This window comes from Ostrea edulis, chromosome 4 (assembly GCF_947568905.1).
Source record: "Ostrea edulis chromosome 4, xbOstEdul1.1, whole genome shotgun sequence".
Classification (NCBI taxonomy): domain Eukaryota; kingdom Metazoa; phylum Mollusca; class Bivalvia; order Ostreida; family Ostreidae; genus Ostrea; species Ostrea edulis.
Genome location: NC_079167.1, coordinates 90,247,980 through 90,267,758, shown reverse-complemented (window position 1 = coordinate 90,267,758; position 19,779 = coordinate 90,247,980). Strand labels below are relative to the sequence as shown.

General features: G+C 34.8%; 1 protein-coding gene and 1 long non-coding RNA gene across 2 annotated transcripts in view; one reads left to right on the top strand and one right to left on the bottom strand.

Annotated features, from left to right (window-relative positions):
- LOC125669736 (jouberin-like) overlaps nucleotides 1-10,171 on the top strand; it is a 41,828-nt gene extending 31,657 nt beyond the window's left edge. Inside the window, exon 32 of the mRNA XM_048904465.2 lies at nucleotides 8,389-10,171. Within this exon, the coding sequence (XP_048760422.2) occupies nucleotides 8,389-8,494 (106 nt within the window). The 3' untranslated portion in view covers nucleotides 8,495-10,171. The remainder of the gene's footprint in view (nucleotides 1-8,388) is intronic.
- On the bottom strand, nucleotides 9,162-12,819 carry LOC125669737 (uncharacterized). Its single transcript, XR_007368011.2, has 2 exons — nucleotides 11,916-12,819; nucleotides 9,162-9,196 (listed from the first exon to the last, which is right to left on the bottom strand). It is a non-coding gene; the product is annotated as an uncharacterized LOC125669737 (long non-coding RNA).
- Nucleotides 12,820-19,779: the final 6,960 nt, after the last annotated feature.

Below are 19,779 nucleotides of genomic sequence, written 5' to 3'. Positions count from 1 at the left end.
TTAATCTCCCAGTACATTTGTACTATAATGCCAAATTTTTGTAGAATATTTCATCAGAACTGAATTTGTGAAGTGTTTAGTGGAGACCCCTATCAGATCGATAATTCAGATAAATCATGTTTAATTTATTTTAGATAAGGTATTACATAACACATCACATAAAGTTTTAAATTAAATTCGTGAATTTTTCATTGAATTGATGTGTGCAGACATTGATCATTGAATTAAAATCATCACCGATACCAGATGGCAATTTAGAACGTCATACAGTACAATCTAGGAAAAGTACTTGTATTATGTAGAATGGGACACTCTCGTTCAAAAAGTCACCACAGTAATGCTAATCAATGTTAAATGACTCAGCTCTACAGTACACAGCAGACGGTCACTGTTTACTTTGCATAAAAACTTGCAAGTGTATGAGCTACAAATAAACTCTTTTTAGAAATATTTGATAAAAACCCAAGCTTTTTTGTATGTTTGTATTTGTGGTAATGATAATCGCTTGGTAGTACCTCTCCTGATTATAAAATGACGAATTATAGCGACAATAATGGGAGAAAAAAGTATATAGCATTGTCGCACAGTATTTACAGAACTCCATGTTACCATTTTACTCCCCGTTTACATTCTCCTCAAATGTTTTGAATATATGCTATTTAAAATATTTTCCACCAAATTATAGCAAAAATTTTATACTGACACGCCAAAAGAAATGCAACCTCCAAATTTTCCAGAATATTTTTATCATTATACATTCAAATATATTATCCTTTAATTTTTACAACCAATAAGGAGATACAAATGTATTCTGTTGGATAACATCGTAAATTTAGTCAATTTAGTGTTAGCCATTATCACTTGGGCTAAATAAGAGGTGGTGGTCATTGAAATTTTCCTATTTCAAATGCATGAATATACCTTCCCATTAGCATTTGTTGCTGTTCGAATTCTGCACTGCATATTGTTCCTGGTTTATTTGTCGCATATGGATATTCTGCCACTCTTTTAAATGTGCCTGATACAAAACGGGTATAGAGCCAGAGGTGGATTTGGGGGCACTTGAATCCATCGATGTAACATGTCCAAACACAATCTATTGGTGAGAGACTGTACAAGGGCCAAGGTACAGTGTATTATGTCAACATTGTTTTGATGAAGACAGTCCATTGTACGGCATACCACATGACACCAGGCATTGTCTTGTTGAAAAATCAAGTTGTGCTGGCAGAAAAACAGCACAGTGATAGGTTGCAGAACAGTGCCAATGTATCGTTGAGCTCTCAAATTGCCTTCATTGATGACCACTACAGATCCCACTCCACTCCATATAATGCTATCACCACCATACCTACCACAGTGAACAATGGCTATTGGTATACGTTCACTGCAACATTGAAAAACACATTGACGCCTGTGTGAATGGTAAAGCATAAATCTTGACTCGTTAGAGAAGAGCACACATTTGGACAGTGTTATCACACACATTGGAGTCTGTTGTCACACACACTGGAGTCTGTTGTCACACACACTGGAGTCTGTTGTCACACACATTGGAGTCTGTTGTCACACACACTGGAGTCTGTTGTCACACACACTGGAGTCTGTTGTCACACACATTGGAGTCTGTTGTCACACACATTGGAGTCTGTTGTCACACACATTGGAGTCTGTTGTCACACACACATTGGAGTCTGTTGTCACACACACACTGGAGTCTATTGTCACACACATTGGAGTCTGTTGTCACATCGCTGATGATTAAAGGGTATTCCTAATACAGAGTGATGAGGCTAGATGCCATAGGACCAGAAGCGCCTCAGCACAATATCTCCGTTTGTTCTTGGATTATGTGTCCCCGTTGTCTCATTTGCAGTGTATTGTGCTTTTCTGAAGTTGTTAGTGCTGCAACCTCATGAAACGATACCGTTGAGGCGTTGTAACCTTCAGTTGGCCAGTTTGAAGGTGGTCAGCAGTTGTACCAGTCCAAGGCATTTTTAAAAACATTTAGCTTGTGTGCACATTCAGAGCTCTTGTGGTTTTTGGGCGTTTCCAGCCAACAGTAACTGCACTGCCCTGCCCTGCCCTGGTGTATGATTTGTTGTGTAGTCTAGGCATCCTTCACACAATATGATGAAAAATGAATTTCAATATTGGACTTTTTCTCCAGATACCCGAATGATAACAAACAGGTCTGAAATGCACATGTATCAGTGCATGTGCTAATCTGGGTGTGGATTGATGTTTTGCGGACCCAAGGATGCGTAGTGTGACCATGTAGAAGTTCAGTCAACCATGAATTGCTTGGGAGTGTGTATGATATCATGCAATTCAAAATCGCTTACAATGAATTATTGATAATAAGAATTATTGACGTTTAATTGGGGTTGCATTTCTTTTGCATGTCAGTATATATTTTCATGAAAGTGTACATTAAAACTATTAGATTCATACATTTAGGTTATAATTTTTACAGCAGGTCATTTCCTTGGTATAAACTTAAACTGTAGGTTTTATGTGATTCAAAGTTGCATGATGCATCAATGGATGTGCAAAGTCATTCATGATTCGGATGCAGCATCTGACCTCGTATTTTCCAGATGAGTGACTACATTGTTGTTTTTGCAACAGTAATGATAACGTCTGTGAATTACACCTTTGTATGATTCTCACTACAGCTGAATAAAAGTCAGAGGGTAGGGGTGTGGTGAATGTATGATTCCATTCCGATTTACCTGAAACTCGTGGGTAAAACTCGTCATGTAAAATTGACATGTTTGTGTCTGATCTTTTTTCATGATTTGAACCTGCTTTTTTAGGCTTTGGGGTACTGATATGAGACTTACTGTCTAGCTTTGTAATGAACAACTAGAGAACAAGTGTCATTAAGCTTTATGAGAAATATTGTTCATTGCACAGAGTTTGTTTGTGCACCTGGAGGTGGGAGTGGGGTGGAGGGAGGGATGTATTAAATGCTTTAAGAGTGCTTGTTGAATGTGGCATTATTTTGAACAGTTTCACCAGTCTTATAACATAAAAGTGCTAGTGTAGAGTTGAGCTAGAAAACTATGCTACACTGTATTAAATAATCAGGTGATTTTTTTTCTACCATTGTCTTTATTCTTTTCTTAATCATTACAATTCCATGGCCAATTACAGTAATAAAATTTTAGAATTCTGTGACAGATCTTAGCCCTAACACCGATTCTATAGTGACAGATTGATTCCCCTTTAAAATGTCATGGTTCTCTGGTATTTAAATCAGCAGTATTATGTTTCTCACTTTTAGTGGATTAATAAAATCAATGATTTAACTATAAAACTACAAGTCTACAAGACAAATGGTTTTGCTTTTTCTTTTCTATATGTAGACTTTGACTAAATAGGGGTTGTGTGATAAATGATGCATGGAGTAACATCTGGTTTTTAGCACTTTTAAGGACACACCATCTGGATGAATTAGTTTGATGATTTAGTCTTGGTCATCAATTTTATGTTAGATTTCATCAGGCTATTATGCTTGTGTTTTAATTGTGAAAAATTGATTTGTAATTGTTGTATCAACAGCTCGTTTAAAATATTTCATAACTTCTTGCAATGATCTAATAGTAAATATTTACATAGTTTTTACATAATAGACGTTTTATACTTAAAGTCAATGAATTTAAACCAATTAATTCTGATCAAGTGTTTGTGATGTCTCTCAGCCAGTCTGTATCAGCTTATATACATCTGCCATACACTTTTGTCTTCTATGTTCAGATTGAACCATGGGAAAATTTTCAACCAAACTTAAGGCACAAGAGCAATCTTGGGTAAAGGGATTCATATTCGTTTTAAAAATCAATGTCTGCAATTTATTTGAAAGGGAACAAGAAAAATTTGAAAATAGGGTTTCAAAGTTACTCTAATTTACTGAGTACTTTAAGTGTTGTGTCCTGCTTCAGTGAAAATTCTATGTCATACCATTGTATGTGACAGAGAGGTAGCTCACATAATCATTAAACAAGTTTAAAGCAAGTTCTAAAACTTCTATTGATGCTTCTCTTTGGTTTGGATATTGACGCAAAGGGGTCATTGATATATGAGGAAACCGGAGTACCCGGGGAAAATCCACGTGTCCAAGTGGGCAGCCACATACAACCACTGCCAATCCTGAGGATCAAACTCGGGTTGCAGTGGTGAGAAGCTCAGGATCAAGCTCGGGTCGCAGTGATCAGAAGCTCAGGATCAAACTCGGGTTGCAGTGGTGAGAAGCTCAGGATCAAGCTCGGGTCGCAGTGATCAGAAGCTCAGGATCAAATTTGGGTCGCAGCGGTGAGAAGCTCAGGATCAAACTCGGGTTGCAGCGGTGAGAAGCTCAGGATCAAACTCGGGTTGCAGTGGTGAGAAGCTCAGGATCAAACTCAGGTTGCAGCAGTGAGAAGCTCAGGATCAAACTCGGGTTGCAGCGGTGAGAAGCGTCAGTGCTTTAAGCACTATGCTCTCTGGACACCCATGTAGTCATTGTTAACAGTGTATTAGATAGACTGTACATGTAATTATTCCGATCCGTCATTTTGCTGTGTTGGCCCAGTCTCAAATGTACTACTTAAGTTGATGATGATGATCAATATAAATCTTGAGATGATTGACAAATATGAAACAACTCTGATAATCCTCATTGACTGTGATGTGTTCCTGAACAACAATACACTATATATTTTAACAATGCATGATGAAATACAAGTATATTATATGTAATTAGTGTTTTGTAGCACACAAACACTCACACAGAGAGTAAGAGAGAGAGAGTTAGAGAGAATTTTGGAAGAAAGAAAATTGTGAATGAATTTGATTTGACTAAAAGTATACAAAATGCAATATGCATTAGGAAAATTGTCAGTAGTCATTTACCGCAATATAACAATTCATTAGAAATTTTCATCACGAAACCCCATTCAGTCACAATTGTTTTAACCTACATACCAATCAGTTTGATCTTCTAGAGTTTGAATTTTTTTGTCTTCAATAGATTTGCAGGAGATCACCTGGAAAGTTATGCCATGTATCAATGCTTCGGTTGAAAGGCAAAAATGATAAAATATTAAAACCTATTTCCATTTAGTTTGAAAGTGTTTCACTATCTTGATCCATCAGGTCCCTCATTACCTGGAGAGCTATTTGTTCTGTCAAAAGGAAATATTTTACAATTAATTATTTATGGGACACAACATCAGTGTTTTTTTTGTTTTTTGTTTGCCATGGAAAGTGAAACGCTCCTTGACTTTCAGCCCTACAATTAAGGCGTACAGTTTCTGGTTTTTAAACAACTGACTGAGAATGACTCTGTGGTTTTATGTTTCTCAATGTTTTATTCAGTGTTGGCCATTTTGTATGGATTTGTTGTATGGTATATTGTCGTATAACAAATAATGAAATTTGGAATCCGTATTTGTGACAACTTCAATACTAATGAAACTGTAGAATAAGGTTTGGGTATATACCAGAAAAATATTGATAATAAACAGTTTATCTTCAAGTTGGCATATACAGCCATGCCAAAGGCATTTAAATTTTTAAATTTTTATCATAGAGAAGAAAAAATAATTACTTCTATATATTTAAAATATACATGTACAATCAATATAACTCTCAATACAAGAAGAGTATAATAATTCTGATTTCAGGTTGAAGTAAGCATGAATTCTACAGTTGTAATTTATCAAAGTAATGGTAGAGCTGTCAAACACTGGTTTTTAATAGTCAAAAACATTATGAGCTGAACTCAGTATGTTTTCCTGTGAATAAGTGTTCATTTTCTATTTGATTATGACATAATTTGATAAGTAATGACGAAAAAGAGGTACATGAATTCACATAAGTGATTTTCGATTAGAAAATGTAAAGCACAAATGGCAAGCAGAAAGACATAATTTTAGCATTATAACATAGTCTGTAACACGTATTGGATTGTATGTGTTGCTCAATGGATTCCCTCCTAGAGCTAGGTACACTTCTGCTGAAATTGCTCATTTTCTTGCTTCAAAAACTATGTGAAATACAGCTGAGTTTGATGTCATATTATACACAAAATACATGCTTATAATTAGTGGGAAATGAATTCCTTAAGCAGTTTTTGTACTTTCATTTTATACCGGTAATTCAGATACTCACTTTTTAAGACCATATAGATCGAGGTACACCTGTACATTGTAATGTAACTGATAACATTCTGTGCAGAACATTTAAAATAAAAGAAATTTTGAAATGAATTATGTTAAGATTGTTCATATGATAAAACATTTACACTCACTAAGATAAGAATCTCTTCTATGATAGAAATGGATAGAAATTAAACTGCACCTGTAAATGGATTTTGAAAATTAAAGGTCAACTGCAGCAACTGAGTCATGAATGGCTGACGTGTGCTTCCACATGGACAGGTCCTTTCAATTTGTAGGGAAAATGGCATCTTTTTTTCAGTTTCTTTATTTCCGTGAGCCATATGGCTCATTGGATTCACATACACATATATATATACACAAGCAGTACAGTAGATATAATACATACAGGAGCAGTATATGGAGAGTGCATAAACTTACATAACGTTATACAGTAATATCATTGCATAAATTTATTATATATAAACACAGTATATATATATTACAGGTATTCATAACTAATTATACTGATTCATAATATGTACTGTATCTGATATATGTGAGGGGAAAAATATGCTCTATGTACTAATTAATAACCATGTCATTAGGTAGTTTCCCGGCACATTTTAGATATTTACCTAAATTACTCAGTTCTTTGATGTTATTTACACTCAGACGCTTGGTCAATTTAAATACACTTGGTTTTGCATAATAGAATTGTTTAATATATTTTTTTCTTAATTCTTTATAAAGAGGGCATCTTAGAATGAAGTGGAATTCGTCTTCAATATCATTTGAATTACAGTATTTACAAATCCTCATATTTCTGCGAATATTATTATGTCTACCGGTTTTTATGCATAATGAATGTGACGAGGTTCTATAACGAGTAATAAGCTGCTTACTATAAGAGTCTATTGGTTTTCTTAGATAATACTGTACACAAAAATTGTCAACAAGGTGCCGGTATAGCATACACTTTGATGAACCTACTAGTCCCTTCTACCTGTAAAATGAGACCCTTTGATTTGTAATTACCAAACTATGTAGGAGAGTTGTTTTGAGACAGTAACACTAGGATATTTAAACTTGACATCTGAATCTGAAAAGGGGGGGGGGGGGTGTGACAATTTATAAATTCTTCAGATTTTATGTGTTGGAACTATCAATATTTGTATTAATGACATTTTCTGTGAAGGTATGTGAAAGTGATGATTTTTCCTCCACCGTTAACAAAACAATGGGACCTTTTTCACAATTCTTGCAATTATTCATACAACAAGGGCAACCCAGAGCATAACTTCCCTTTACAGCATGGACAAATTGTACACAGCATCCCTGCAAGTGCTTTTGAAAGTAGAACACAAAAAAATTTCATTTCAATGACTTTGATTACCAGTACAAACCAGGTGTCATTGAAATCAAAGACAAAATACACAGAAAAAATTATGATTATATGTTACAGTAACTTTTACATGTAACCTAGGAGACTGTTCAGGACTTTATTCAAGACACCATTCCTGCAGATTTGACAAATTTAACTCGGCTTTTATCTCGTTTAGAAGAAATTTTAGATTTTCCTTCCAGTGCCCTAGCTGCAGAACTGTAGCTCTCTGAAAAAATATTTCAGAGAGCTACAGTTCTGCAGCTACCAGTGCCCCTGACCTTTGACATTGAAAACCATTATGAATCTATACATCTGATTGATTGAGTTTTATATCATTTAACGTCCCTCTCAAGAATTTTTCACTCATATGGAGATGTTACCACTGCTGGTAAAGGGCTGCAAAATTTAGGCCTATGCTCGGCGCCTATGGCCTTTGAGCAGGGAGGGATCTGTATTGTGCCACTCCTACTGTGACGGGGGACCTTAAGTTTTGCGGTCTCATCCGAAGGACTGCTCCCATTTAGTTGCCTCTTGCGACAAGCAAGGGGTACTGAGGACATATTCTAACCCGTACTCCCATAGGACTCTCTCTCTATATATATATATACATGTATATATAGAGAGAGATATCCGAGTAAGATAGCAAACATCACAGTCCCTCTGCAACCTTGCTTTGAGGAGACAATATATTTAAAAAACCAATGAGAACTCATTTTTAATTACGTAGATTTGTTTTACGAAATTGATCATGTCTTGCAGTGCGCCAGATATCTCTCTGTAATGACAGAATTTTGAAATCCTCTTTTTGTAACTGATAAGTTGAATGATATAAACTACTCAGCAGTATGATTATTACAGAAAGAAGACCAGGGGGCAGGAGCTGGATGAAGTGGGATCCACTGGGAGCCGGGACAGCAAGGGAAAGAAGAAAAAACAGGTGGTCATTAACGAGTCAACTGCCTGAGTGATTAAAAACCGTCAAAGCAGAAAGTTACATGTAGATATTAAAAACACGAAGTCCATATAATGCATCACTGATTAAAGCCAGAATTGTCAAATCAGTTATCTGTAACCTTCAGTTGTGATATATATATTGGATATAAAACTGTTAAATATTGTTGTGTATGTAATTTAGTTTTTGTACATGTATTTCCTTTTCCCCCATAATTGACCAAAACATGTAATTTTTCATTTACATTTATACATCTAGAAAGCTCAAATCAATTTTTTTTTTAAATCCTTCGAGTTTTATTTGTTGATTTTTGAATTGATATGTGTTGTACTCAAGGATCAAAAGAACTTTAGAAAATGGTGCTCTGTAAGGTTAATATAATTGTAGAATCATGACATTTCTGTCATGATAAAACTTGGAAGAGAGCTACTGTTCTGGAGAGTTAGTTCTGGATTTCTCTGCTAATTAACTCTCTGCTAATTAAGGACATTTGATAATATTGTGTAAATATTTCATCTAACAGGTTGTAACCAATGTGCCAAAGATATTTCTTGTACATAGTTCTAAAATGATATTTAATATTTTTATAACATGATTTTAAATGTGTCAGCAGGTATGTTATGTTTATTTGTACATTAACTTCTTATTGATCTGTAAAATTCTCATTCTACGTGTGCCAGCTGGAATCGTCCTCCATTGATATTGTGCAGTACCCTGTGAAGAAACAAGGAGTTTATTGTAATCTCAGTTTGTCTTGGGTAAATGAATAATGGTTAGTGAAATCATCTCTCCAAATTGTCAGGTTCTGCAGATTTTTACTCACATTAAAAGTTATTACGTGGTTTTAAAAGAGAGTTTAGACAGTTTTATTGACAAATTGGACGAGTCTTAGCATTGATAATGCAATTACACCTTATAACAATACTATCCAATCAATAGTCAGCGAATAAATAAAACATCAAAATATTTACACAGATATGATGTTAAAAAGATAAATTTTCTGTCAGTCAATTTATAATGTAGAAAATTGAGTTCCCAATCATTGATTATTAATAGACTGTAAATTATAGTCTGTTTGTGAGGATAAATTTGAAGATCCGTCTATAGCAAAAGGGTTTTTTATACAATCCCTAGACACTTTTTGATAGAAGGCGTGAAATTATTCGATATAAGTTATTTGTGTTTATTCTCTTTGCACCCCCTACCCCCTTTTAGGGGTGGGGGTGTAGTAAATACAGATTCATATAAATTTTGTAATGGGACCTATTTTGGTGTAGATACAGATTTCTTTAGATTTTTTGTAAGATCCTGTTTATAAACAATCTCCATTGATACTATGCTCATAACTGTTTCACAATTCATGCTGTTTATTGTGTTTTATGACTTTTTTGTTCATCTGATAGAGTGCTCTAAGTTTGCTAAGTAATTAGGGATCATTATTACAATGTGATTTATCAATTAGCTTATAAATTTATAGATTATACAAATGTACTCTGTAGTCTAAAATATCTCAGAGGTTGGTACTAGTAAGTTGTAGAAATTTAGCTATGCATTTACATGTAGTTGCATGTCGGATAAAGCCAGCACAAATTCTATGCAAAACTGAGGTTTGTGATGACTTATTGTGTGTAGATCAATGTTTTAAAGTGATGTAATTCCAACAACAGAAAAATATATTTCAAATCGTAATTGGTGTCTATTTCCTTCATCTATGACATGCAATGTTCACGGACCATTACGTAAAGTGAAAGTAAACACGCCAAATCAATACCCTGGTTTTACTTTATTACAGAGTAATTATAAATAAATTACCATGTAATTGAGTCAACAGTGCAGCATGAAAACCGTGCCATGGGGCCATGTCATCAGTCTCTCTGTTTAGTTCGGTAATCATGAAATATTTACGTCTTGAAAGTTTTGATCTGGAGGATATGTCGGAATGAAATGCTGAGAGAAGCATGAATTTATGATACTCTAATTATTTGTTTTCAAAAACAGAATTTACGTCCTCCATGCGGTGATACCTGAATATTACCGTTATTTTAAATGCAAAATGAAATTGAATTACGATTATAGAATATATTGAACTCGGAGATCAGAAAGGGGGATCAATCATTGCGTAACTGGCCTGTTTCATCATATATCTCCCGCAACGTCACACTCACCAAGATTGTTCTCGTCATTACATGCACGTCACAGGCACTCGACGTACATGTATCTATAATGATAACAAAAAATAATTGTCGTCCTATATCAGGGCCGTAAATTAACCTTCAATTTGGAGGAGGCAGGAAATTAGGCGGGGGTCTGGGGGCCGCCCAGGCCCCCAGACGCTGAGCACATTTTGTGCACACTGAACACGTTTCGTGCAAAATCCTTGATTCTAGGGCCTTCTAAGATGTTACTTGACTAACTCATTCTAAAAGAAAGATTTGGAATGCTTTTTAAGGGAGGTATCATGTTCTTAGTTATTGGAAACAACATAAATTCTAATGAACTTTAAATTTTAATTTTTTTTGGCTCAAAAGTTGGAGGAGGCAGCTGCCTCCTCCGCCTCCATGTAATTTACGGCCCTGTATATATATATATATATATATAGAGAGAGAGATATTAAAAACGTCGAGTGCCTGTGATGCATGCCTACAAGGATAATTGAATAACGTGATACATTTTGTTCAGTAACGACTCTACTGTCTCATGGCAGGAAAAAGATCGAGATCGTTCGCACAGCAATTCAGACCACCACCCGTATTACGGAGACAATCGATGGATTGTTTCAAAGTATAAATTATTTGTTCTCTTCTTCCGTGGATAGTTTTCAATCTATTCATCTTTATCATCAGATATACACAAAAGCCCCGTAATTCAAGCTCCGAAACATTAGGACAGGCGCTCGCATTAATTGCCAATTAGTAGGGACCGATACATTACCCCATAAGAGTATCGATTCGGCTCCGACCATGTGGCGGTATTCGATTGGTTGTTCGAGAAGTTTGCTATTTCAAATAAACAAATAAAAGCGATACAAATCGATGACACGTGTGATAAGATTATAAAAATTTAAAACAAAATGGTGTTCGTGGTTTGTTCATATCGTACTCTACCGTTCGTTTATGGATTTTTTCCTCTTCTTTTTGTCATGATTGTTATTTTTTTTTTAAATTCGCCCACTCGAGGCTTACCGAGAGTGGTGGTTTTTCTTCTTTTTGTTAAATAAGTGATAGGATGTAACTAACATCAATAACAAAAACAAAAAACAAAAAAAAACAAAAAAATCATTTCGACGAAACTAACGCATTTACTTCCTCTATATCGATACGATTTCAAATATTCGTATATTTGCGAGGAAGGGTGGGTGGGTGTATGATATCAAAATGGCTACAATATCGATCATCCCAAAGAAAGTGTAAAATATTGATTTTCATTTACATACCTTACAATGAATGCAAATTCCTTAAAAGAGGATTGACAAACCCCACTACACTGAAAACGTCTTCTTTTCTGCTATTGGAGTAAAATGGACCTGAATTCAAAATTACATCTGTGCTAGTTATCGATTGGTCGTCTAATAAATTGCTTTAATTTTTTTTTTTTTTTTTAAAAACCCATAATTATACTGGTTATTTGAAAAGAGGAATACGTGTCTTGTAACAATCTTCCCCACCCCCACCCCCACCCCCCACCCCGTCTCATCCCCTTGTAGCTAATCATTTATGTTACAAATGCTGAAGACACATAAGGGGATAGGAAAGGTAACACAATAATTTGTATGATTTCTCAGTTCACAAAATTCATTGAAGGTCTATCTCTTTACAACGCTGTTTGAAGACTCTCGTGAAGACCATATATATATTTATACAGTGACCACCCAGGTACGAAATGTGATGTCAGAAAAAAAAGAAAAAGCATTTCTTTAAAAGGTATATTAATGAACAACATTGATATAAAGGAGTGAAAACGTTTGATGTAATAAGGTCTTCATTTTGAATTTAGTAAAAAGTACACTACATTGTAACATCAGAGCGCAGTCAACACGATTCCTAAATCATAACAGACTTAGATATGTGTGGCACGACTTTCCGTTTATCTTTCTTGAGCTAATTTTCTTTCTTCCTTTCTTTTTAAATAAATGACTGTTTAGCTCACCTGAGCGGAAAACTCGGGTGATGACTGATCACCCGTTGTCCGTCTGTCTGTCAATTTTTTTCACATTTTTATCTTCTTCTCCAGAAACACTGAGCCAATTTCAATCAAACTTGGTACACATCATCCATGGGTAAAGGGAATTCACGTTTGTTCAAATGAAGGGCCATGCCCCCTTCAAAGGGGAGGTAATAATGAAAATAGAAAAAAATAGGGTGGGGTAATTTAAAAATATTCTCAAGAGCCACTGGGCCAGAAAAAGTCTAATTTATATTAAAGCTTCCTGACATAGCCGTGCCCCCTTCAAAGGGGAGGTAATAATGAAAATAGGAAAAATAGGGTGGGGTAATTTAAAAATATTCTCAAGAGCCACTGGGCCAGAAAAAGTCTAATTTATATTAAAGCTTCCTGACATAGCGCAGATTCAAGTTTGTTCAAATCATGGCCCCGGGAGTAGGGTGGAGCCACAATTAGGAATCAAAGTGTTATATGTTGATATATTGGAAAAAAATATTTAAGCTATATACATTTTTACGGAAATACGTTTCATGTGATGCAATGATGTAAAATCTTGTGACCTTAACCTGAAAGTTTGACCTACTTTTAATAAAAATATGACCTATTCAATATGTCTTGAACTATTTTATTTAAGGTATATCTTTCATATCATGTATACATATATCATATATATATTATGGCAAGAACTTTCATTTCATTTATTTCGTATCATGATCTCTGACCTTGCGACCTTGAACTCGGAGTTTACCTACTTTTAAGAAAACATAACCTATTAAATATATTCGGAACTATTTCAGGTGAGGCATTCATATTTTGTATTAGATTCTTTATGGCAAGACCTTGTACACAATGTTGTTTGATCTTTTGACCTTGGAGTTTGACCTACTTTGAAAAAAGTTCCTGACCTACTCAATATCTCCTGAACTATTGAAGGTAGGGGTTTCATGTTTTTTATATAGATTCTTTTTGGCAAAACCTTAATGTTTTATGAAGCTTGACCTTGTGACATTAACCTTAGAGTTTTACCTACTTTTTAAAATCTTTGACTTAGTCAATATCTCCTGAACTATTAAGGTGAAGTTTTTATCTTCTTTATGGCAAGACTTTGATGTACTTCGGTGTTTGAACTTGTGACCTTGACCTGGAAGTTTTACTTACTTTCAATAAAAATCTTACCTATCTAATATCCCCTTAACTATTTAAGATTGAGCTTTCATATTCTGTATATAGATTTCTTATGGCAAGATCTTCATAACATACCATGACCTTGTGACCTTGGTCTTATCCAGAACAGCAAGATCATGATAGTCATATTGATGCTGATGCATCTCTGTGTTATATGAATTCATTTTCAATTATGTTGTGATCCTTTTTGGGTTAGGTTGGGGCTGCAATATGGGGTCACATTTTTCATGGGAATAAAGATTGATAAAAAATCTTTTGAATATCACAACAGCTGAACAATGGCAGGGCCAAGGTGACTTAGATGAGCGATGTGGTTCTCCTTAAATTCTTGAATTACATCGTAGGTATGCCGTCTTTTGAAATCGGGTTTGTCTGTTTTTGTTAAATCTCTATTGATGTTCAGGTTTTAAAGCCTTTGGTTTTCTCTTTTCTATATTATAAGTCGTTTTTTGTAATACAGGAAATTCTATCCGAAATTCAAGACTGGATAATCTTGTGCTGGTGAGGAAATTCATAAAAATAAATACCATAAAAAATCTGCAAACACTGTATGCTTTCTTTCTACCTCATCTACCTGTATTGACCTCGGGTAGTAATTCTGTAGCTTTCGGGCTAAGGGTGACCATTTAAAAGTTAGTTTTCTACCCTTACCTTCCAACATCCCAGGGGAAAAGGACTGTACACTTACTAGAGATACATCAGTATTCAATATTTACCAAAAAATATGATAAATTAATTTTTCGTTGAAAAGAGGGGTGTTAAAAAGGGACCACAAGCTACAGGTAAAGTGGGGAGGGGGGTGGTACTTCACCTACGGCTGGCGACGTCTCGTGAGTGTAAGATTATTGACGAGACATAAGACGGACAAGCCACTAACCAATGCATTTTCCACACATATCAGATTTCTCAGGTGTGTTATTCAACTATAAACTAAAGATCTATAAAGTACCCAAACCACCTTTCAATTTAACATTTAGATTATTAAACATAAAATACCCTCTTGCATCGTACCAACAGAAAGATTAGACATATTCACTCTTAAAATATCTAGTATCCCAGGAGTATCAAGTGCATGTATCACAATGATAGTGAATTTAGTGGTGAATGCCACTTAATACCACCATCCATTTGAACTGCGTCTATAGGTCAACATAATTTTTGTTCGCGATTTCTTAATTAAAAGTAAAAGATCTCGAAATCTTGATTCCAAAACTGGGAGTCATTTTAACTATATTCGTTTATTCAGCACCTAAAGACTTCGAATTCGTTTGAAAATTGCATGTAGAAGTCATTTTAACTCTCAAGTATGCAAAGAATTTGAATTCTGTCTTATTGCAAATGCCATGAGAACTCTTTTGGAATATCCAGAATGATATCGCAAACATTAATTTTGAATTCAATTGCATCTAAATTTAATTTCACTCAAACTCCTGCGTTATTAAGAATGAACTTACAAAGTACTGAATCTAGAAGAAAGGTACAAGATGAAAAGATAACTTTCATTTTAACAACTCATGCCTCATTGCAAGTATTCATTCTTGACTTGCATTAAAGTTAGGTGTTATTTCTTGGTAGATGTCTTTCAGACGCTTTATTAAGTATCCAGGAGACCATCCTTGAATTACACTTCAATATAGACATCTTTTAAACGCTTTCAAAGAAGACCATGAATGAATTGCATCTAAAGGTTGGATTCTACTTTCATTTCTTTCGAAATTCCCAACCGTTAAAATAGACGCTCTATATTTATCAAGGTTCATGTTGCTTATAAATGCATCGCATTCATAAGGAAATGACTATCATTACAAAGCGCTTCATGAAAAGTATACCTGCGTGAAACATTGCAGATTATACCCTCATCAATTTTCAAAACGTGGAATTCATATATTGTATTTACACTTCACTTTCATTTCTGTCGAAATTCCCAGTCGTTAAAATAGACGAACTATATTCATGAAGATTCATACGCATATGTTCACATCTGCATGACATTCACGAGAAAATGGTTATCATTACAATTGGTTAAGATATCGAAGGCAAAAACATTGGAAATCTAAATATATTAGAATGACTTCTAGTTTCAAATACAATTTTTGAATGCAAGGTCACTGGGATGGTTTTTAATCTATATCTACAATACCTTTTCAAGTATGGTCTTAAACCAAGAATTAAAATGACATCTAACTTTAGATACCCTTCAAGAATGGTCTTTTTGGATATCTTTATGATATATATGCCATCCTCTTTAGATGCAATTTTACAATTTACAAGGTTTTGAGGATATTTCATGAACCACGACAGAGTGGATACGTCATAAATCAAGACTTAAAATGACCTATGTCGCTAGACGCAATTTAAGCATGACCGTTTGGGATGTGTTTAAAAGGCATCTACCTTTAGATACAATTCAATCATTGCATTTTGGATATTTAATAAAGTATTTAAAAGACATCTTCCTTTAGATACAATTCAAGCATGGCCTTCAGGATTTAAATACATCCGAAGATCATTCTTGAATTATGTGTGACGAAAGATGTCAATTTCGATCATGGATATCCAAAAGACATCCCATCCTTAAATTGCATTTAGATGTATGGTGTCAATTTTTAAATCTTGATTCTTTAAAGGATTTAAAAAATGTCATTGATGATTTACATTTTAATACACTTGTAGGTGTCATTTCACCTTTAAGCACACCAAAAACCGTTTTTATTCTTGAATTACATCTAAATGTAACTAATGTCTTATTCTGGGCCGTATCAACTGCAGGTATTTGAATTTACACTTTTAAACTGCAAATCTGTAAAGGTACGGTGTACTCGGGGTTCACCAGGTATCCAAAAATTAAAACTTTCCCGAAACCTGTCTGAAAATGTCATTTACCTAGTAATTGCGAGTTCTATCATACCAAAGATCATTTTTGAATTACATCTAAATGTATATTCCATCCAATGTTCGGTTTATCAATTAAGCAGCCCAAAAATAAATTATAATTCGTGGTTGATCAAGATCTATAAATTCCTCATCATATCATAAGTGAGTAATTTTAAATCTCGTTAATTCGCTAGAATTTCTACAAATCCACAGGTCTGTTTTGATTTTTTAAATCAATTTTGAGCAGAAATGTTGATTTCATCAAATTCTAAAATAAGGAATCTACAGGTTCAATAAGATATCGCATTTCAGAATTACACACACACACACACACATACATATATATGTATACATACATACATATATACACAAATACATAAACACTTTTTTAAAGATATATATTAAGTACTCCGATTTCAAGCATGTATCTCGTTTTAAACAAAGATGCAATATATTGGTATATTTCCTTCTAGTGTTATAGCAAAACAAGCGGATAGCAATCAAATTATAATGGCGCCACGTAACGGTTTGCTAACAAGAATAAAACCTATTGTTTCCAACGCAAAGAGACGAAAGAGATGTCCCAACAATCACCCAATATTATTTAATGGAATTATTGATATCATATAAAATGAAAATATTGACCTGAGCCATCGTCGTCCTCTCTCACTCTAATTTACTAAATGGGAAAAACTCGCATGGTACATAGCGTCTATACCTTATTCTGTTCCTGCAATGTTTGCATTTTCTAAAAGCACATTGGTTTTCGATCGGAATTTTTTTCAGAAATGGAATTTGAGATGGCAAGCGTTTTTTCTCCCCGAATATCAAGTATGACAACACTGAAACAATATGCATTCGCATTTCCCGTGTTAAATATTTCACGCGCGTTCAGCCTACCCGGACATCCCTCATTACTATTGAATTAGCTTTCTCGATTCTAGATAGGCCTATTCCTAGGCATAAAACTAGTCGTCCAGAAACCAACGATTTAAAATTCAGACGATTTGCTGTTGATTTCTCAGAGAGATGCTGCGGCAGGATGGAACGTACACCTCTCGCTTCGCACCTGTCCCAGGTAAGAGCGACGTCATACAGGATGTCACACAGTCCCCGGCTAACGTTCCCGTCCAAGGACACCTTTCCCGTGTATCTTTTACATAGTGGTGACATAAAGGACTAATGTACTAACGAGAGGTAAGTTACGCGTACACACTATTTACACTAAGCGAACCCGTCATTCTACAACACCTAGTATGATTTTTTTTTATTTGCTTGCCCGCAAGAGATTTTCACCGGTTTTTTTATTAGTAGCTCAGATACAAATTACAACTGCGTATAATTATGTAATAACTGACAGCTATTTACAAAACAAATTCGCTGGTTTTTGCAAATGTGCAGAGACGTGCATATATATTTACTATATAAAAGCGCTGTGCTCTCCTTAATGTCGACAATCAATATGAAGAGCTCGACGGATATTCGCGGTTAAGATTTCCAAAGGAAACAAACATGGATGTTCCAATGAAGTCTTTATTTCAAAGAAAAAAATGAATGAAGGTGTACGGAAGGAAAATAAGTGAATAGCTTTTGCTACTTCCGTTTTGTTTTATCTTTTTTGTAACCGTGCTAACTGATTGTTCTGATATTTTACCTTTTTCCTCTGAACAAGGATTGCATAAATTGTTTTCCGATAGCTGATACCATCGTTCTAAAACGAAGCAATTCAAAAATTGTTCGTAAATTGAAATTAATTTGCCCGTTCGATTGGCGAAAAGTAAACTGTTGTGGTTAAACGATATGAAATGCCACTAAGTATCAAGTGTTTTTACAAATAGCTGGTGATATCAATATGCAACAGGAAAACCTGTAATATTGAGCTCAACCGAGAAACGTCTGTAGGGCAAGAATTGACAGTATGGGTTTTTTTTCGCCACACACAACAGATGCTTGGCGGTGACATGTGCTCTGAAAGATCAATCAATTTGTATCAAAGATGAATCACTAGAAACAATATTCTCGAAATTAACGTGCACTGAAATACCACTCCGTACGAATACCATGGAGAGCGGGGGGCCACAGTGCTGATTAAAGCGAGGAGCGATGTTGACTGCTGTGAATGGAGAGTTAATAAGGAATTGCTGATTATGTAGGTCGTCGATGAGCATGCACTACTGTATCAGTAGATCCTGATGATACATAGCCCCTAGTGATACGTATTGATACACTTATCACGTGGAGGTGGTCACCGTATCATGATACACTCCGTATCATGATACACGTGTGTGCCCGCGTGTCCTTTGCTGCCTTTATTGTTATTTTTTCTTGAATAATACTGTTTTACTAGTTTGCAATATCAAGTTGGAATTGATAACATGGCAATTATCGTATAATCGTTCATAGGATATTAAAGATAAAACGTGATTGATGGAACAGTTATATAATGTATTGAGAAGAAGTAGATGACCATTAATAACTTTACGTATATTTTTTGTGAATACGTTAAAATACACCATTTTGCAAAAATCATTCAGTCATACCAAACAATGGATGGCATCTTTTTAGGGACTGAAGTTGATGATTTTTCATAGACTTGGTATAACAATTTTTCGTCAATCTTTTAAAATTAAAATTGTGGGGAAAATTCAATATCGAACAAAAGATAATATATATATACATAGACCCTTGAAGCGTATAATTGAAATAAAAGCAATCTGACGGGTTACGTTCAGCACTCGTGATTATTGAGGTATTGCACCGTTTCAGGGTACGGCTGGTTCAATTCACAGAGACACGATTTCAAAATCTACCTGTACTAAATCAATGTATGCAATCGATAGAGGAACAAAGAGATATAGTCTCTAGTAATTTACATCCAATCTATTGTCAAACACACTCCCAATGCTTGTCGTCCTATTCCCCTCGCTATATTCCAAACAATTAACAAATTAAAAGTGCACCTCGTTACACTAAAAATTGAAGTAGAATTAAATCTCATTAAAGAATACTCCATCGATTATATAGCCCCAATACTGGCACTATGGAGAGAGAGAGGGAAAAAAAACCTCGCGATATAA